Source organism: Mus caroli, chromosome X (assembly GCF_900094665.2).
Source record: "Mus caroli chromosome X, CAROLI_EIJ_v1.1, whole genome shotgun sequence".
NCBI classification, from domain to species: domain Eukaryota; kingdom Metazoa; phylum Chordata; class Mammalia; order Rodentia; family Muridae; genus Mus; species Mus caroli.
The window spans coordinates 6464395-6468592 of NC_034589.1; the positions used below are offsets into that span (position 1 = coordinate 6464395).

A 4198-nucleotide genomic window follows, 5' to 3' on the forward strand; every position below is an offset into this window, starting at 1 on the left:
TCCCTTTAGCTCCTTGGGTACTTTCTCTAGCTTCTCCATTGGGAGCCCTGTGATACATCCAATAGCTGACTGTGAACATCCACTCCTGTGTTTGCTAGGTGTATTTATTCTTATTCATGTTCTCTCTTTCTCTCTCTCTCCCTATCTCCCCACCCCCACCCCCCAATGCTGGCCCTATAAAGTCTTTTTTTTTTCTTTTTTCGAGACAGGGTTTCTCTGTGTAGTCCTGGCTGTCCTGGAACTCACTCTGTAGACCAGGCTGGCCCCGAACTCAGAAATTCACCTGCCTCTGCCTCCCAAGTGCTGGGATTAAAGGTGTGCGCCACCACTGCCCTGCGCTATAAGTCTTAAGTGGTGGTTCATTTGTCCCAGGTTTGTATAAATGGAACCACACTGCATACATGCTTACATGTTCTTTGCTTAGTGTTATTTTAAAAAAATATCACTGGAGGCCAGGCAGTGGTGATGAACATCTTTAATCCCACCACTTGGGAGGCAGAGGCAAGCCTGATTTACAGCCTGGTCTACAGAGTGAGTTCTAGCACAGCCAGGGGATACACAGAGAAACCCTGTCTCAAAACCCTAAACAAACAAGTATCAGTGGTGCTGAGTCATCTTCCTGCTCTGTGTGCTACTGTCTGAACAGGCCCCAGTTGTCCATTGTGTTAAAGATAGTCTTGTGCATGCCTCTTGGTTCACATAGAGATGGTTTTGTTCAGGGCTAGGCTTCTAGATCACAGGATCTGCAAACCAATTGCATTGGTTACCAAAGAAAATCCTCACAAAGTTGGACTTTCTTCTTTTAGTACCGGTACCGGTACCAGTGTCTTCTCCAGGAAGCTGCGGGTTCCTGGCTCCTCTGCAGGTAGATAGGCAGCTATTACTCCACTTAGGAAGTCCTAAGTGTCTGTTAGCTAGCAAATCAGACATTTAATCAGAATGATGTTTTAATCTTAAAGTTCTTTCCTATTTATATTTTTTCCTTTCCTCATTTGTAGAACACCCAAAGTCCCTATAACCTTGCATATAAGTATAATTTGGAGTATTCAGTGGTTTTCAACTTGGTACTGTGGATTATGATCGGCTTGGCCTTGGCTGTGATAATCACCTCTTACAACATTTGGAATATGGATCCTGGATATGATAGCATCATCTATAGGATGACAAACCAGAAGATTCGAATAGATTGAATTTTCCTTATGCTAGACTTAGACAACAGGTTTGGTAATTGGCTGTTTTGTTAAAGTATATCTTTTAGTGTTGTTTAAAGTAGACAGTATACCTTAAGTTTATTAAAAAGAAAACATAGATTTCGTTATCTATTTTGTGTGTGCCTATTGTTTCTTTAGAGTGATTTATAGTGTTGACAAGTTGAATTGTGATATAGATTCAATGTGCTCAAATATTGTTGACATAGCCATTTAATAATGTAATTTCATTCCATTTAATACATGTGGGAATATGCACTGAGAGAACTGTAAACCACTTAGAATAGTCATGTTACTCGCGTTGGAGAACGCACTGGGTTTCTTAGAGAAGCTTTCAAATGCTTGACTTCCTTGCACAGGCTACGTGCAAGTTCAGCTGTTAGTCACTATGAACTATTTGTAAATGTCTTGATCTGATGTAAATATCTCTGAGACGGGAGGAAATATGTTAACTAAGAGCAGCCCAAAAATACTGGATATGCTTCTACAATCGCTTAGTTGTGGGCGTGTCTATGACTAGCAAGCCAGCTGTTTTTAATCTCTTCTGCAAGCTTGGTGATCCATGTGGTTTAGTAGAGATATTAAAAATATTAAAAATACTATGTTGATTTCAGAAGAGACTAGCTTTGTGGAATATAGATGCTTGTAATTAGGTATATAAAAACAAATCTGTGGGGGATATCTTGAAGCATGAATATAAAATATTTTTATTTCTGTAACTTTCCCCCTGTGAAGTTACTCTGGTTTGTGTGTGGTATGGCTTCAATCTGTAGACTATTATATGGAAGTGGATGATTGCTACTGTTCATGTGCAAATGGACCAATATCTATATAGAATGACAAATAAAGATAATGATTCAAAATCGGTGTCACGCAGTTCTGAATTTATATTATAAAGACCTAAGTAAACAGGGCGTTATTTCACCAGGACGGGCTGTTTTATTATACCAAGGGTGAATTCATACTGTTTTCTACATTTGCTTATTCTCATTGCCTCCTAAGACTTTGTACCAATGTAAGGAAAGTATTTTAATTGCTCTTCCTGTTACTGAACTTGTGCATAATAAATTTACACGTGACTGTGTAGGAAAGGTTTAAATTTTCCTGTAGCCTTTTAAAAGATGAACAAACACTTGGTTAGAAAATAAAGGGCTTTCTAAGGTGAGGAATTATGGTTACAGTTTTATTTCTTAAAACACATGTATTTGAAATTTTAATTTCCTGCCTGTATTATGTGGTACCCCACCTCCACCAGAAACAGCCCTTAGTTGGCTTGTAGCTGAGTCCACCTCTTCAGAAATGCTCATCAGCTCATTTCTAGACAACATTGAGCATGGCAGCTTTGAAAGGGAGTGGTAGTTTGCTTTTGACAGATGTTAAATTTGCACTCAGTGAAGGAAATCTTTTTCTTTTTACATCCTATCAAAGTTAAGCCCTAGTGAAGGTGATGGTTTCATGGAGAGAAAGTGGATGCTGTCCTAAAGCCACACAAGTGTCCAGCATGCTTACCCCTCACCAAGTTTACAGGGATGGGAGTCATGTAGCTGCCTAGCCCTGAAACTTCCCACTCTTGACTCTTGGGTATCTGACCAGATCTGTGGACAGCAGCAAGGGTCTTAGAATCCATTTTTCCCTACAAGTATCTGACATAAACTTTGCCAGGAAAGTTAGATTGTTAGGATTAGATACAAAGTAAAACAATGTCTTTGGAATTGAAAACTGATGAAACTAAGTTCTAGGGAAAGAAAACTGAGTTCATGACAGGACTGATCCTTATAGGATAAATGGCCCCGCCAGCCCCCTCTGTCTGCACTAGGTAGAAAGCAATTCGTTAAAATAAGTGTTCTGCCAGGATGACTATGCCTCTTGCTGTCCATTTGCTCCAAAATGAAGTCTAATTTATTGAGGAACATAAGTCACAGTGTGGAGACTGTGTGAAAAGCAAGGCAGACTCATGGCAGACTGTTGGGTCACTTCTAGTGTTGAAGTATCCCACCTTTATAAAATGTTTGAGCTTCTATGTGTGGTAAATATTGTTGGCCCACCCTCAAGGGCTAACAGAATCGATTTTTATTTTCTCTGGCCATGTATTTGTCTTTTATACCCCTCTCAATTGACTAGAAGCCATAAACTGCTTTGCTGAGACACTGTCTCAGGATGTAATAGATGCTAGATTATGTGATCTGGGAAAATCCTCCTGCCATAGCCCCCCAAGTGCTGGGATTACAGGTGAGTGCTACTACCATGGCCAGTTCGTGAGCCTTTTTATTTTGAGACAGTCTCATATACTTCATTCAAGCTGGCTTTAAACTTGCTATATGTAGCAGAGGCTAACCTTGAATTCATGATGTTCCTGCCACTAGCTCCCAAGTGCTGACATTTTTAAAATTACTTTTTTTTTTTTAACACTCCAGTCATTACCTCTCTCCCAGTCCACCCTCCCACAGTTCCTCATCCCATTCCTCCTCCCCTCTGTCTCCAAGAGGATGTCCCCAATACCTCCACTCCCCACCCATCACCAAACCTCCCCACTCCTTGTGGCCTCAAGTCTCTTGAGGGTTAGGCACATCTTTTCTGTCTGAGGTCAGACCAGGCAGTCCTCTGTTGTTGACATATGTATATGTCAGGGGCCTCAGACCAGCTAGTGTATGCTGCTTGGTTGGTGGCTCAGTGTCTGAGAGATCTTGATGTGGGGCAGGTTAGTTGAGACTGCTGGTCTTCCTATGGGGTCACCTCCCTCCTCAGCTTCTTCCAGCCTTTCCCTAATTCAAACATAGGGGTCAGCTGCTTCTGTCCATTGGCTGGATGTTAGTATCTGCCTCTGTCTCAGTCAGCTGCTGGTAGGGTCTCTCACAGGAAAGCCATGCTAGGCTTCTGTCTGTAAGCACACCATAGCATCAGCAATAATGTCAGGCCTTCGGGCCTCCCCTTAAGAGGGATCCCAAGTTGGGCCTGTCACTGAACCTCCTTTACCTCAGGATCTTCTCCAT

At 41.6% G+C, this 4198-nt stretch overlaps 1 protein-coding gene across 1 annotated transcript in view; it reads left to right on the top strand.

The window, feature by feature from the left end:
* Positions 1–2075, top strand: part of Atp6ap2 (ATPase H+ transporting accessory protein 2) — a 29422-nt gene extending 27347 nt beyond the window's left edge. Inside the window, exon 9 of the mRNA XM_021153168.1 lies at positions 999–2075. Coding sequence (XP_021008827.1) covers positions 999–1190 — 192 coding nt within the window. The 3' untranslated portion in view covers positions 1191–2075. The remainder of the gene's footprint in view (positions 1–998) is intronic.
* Positions 2076–4198: the final 2123 nt, after the last annotated feature.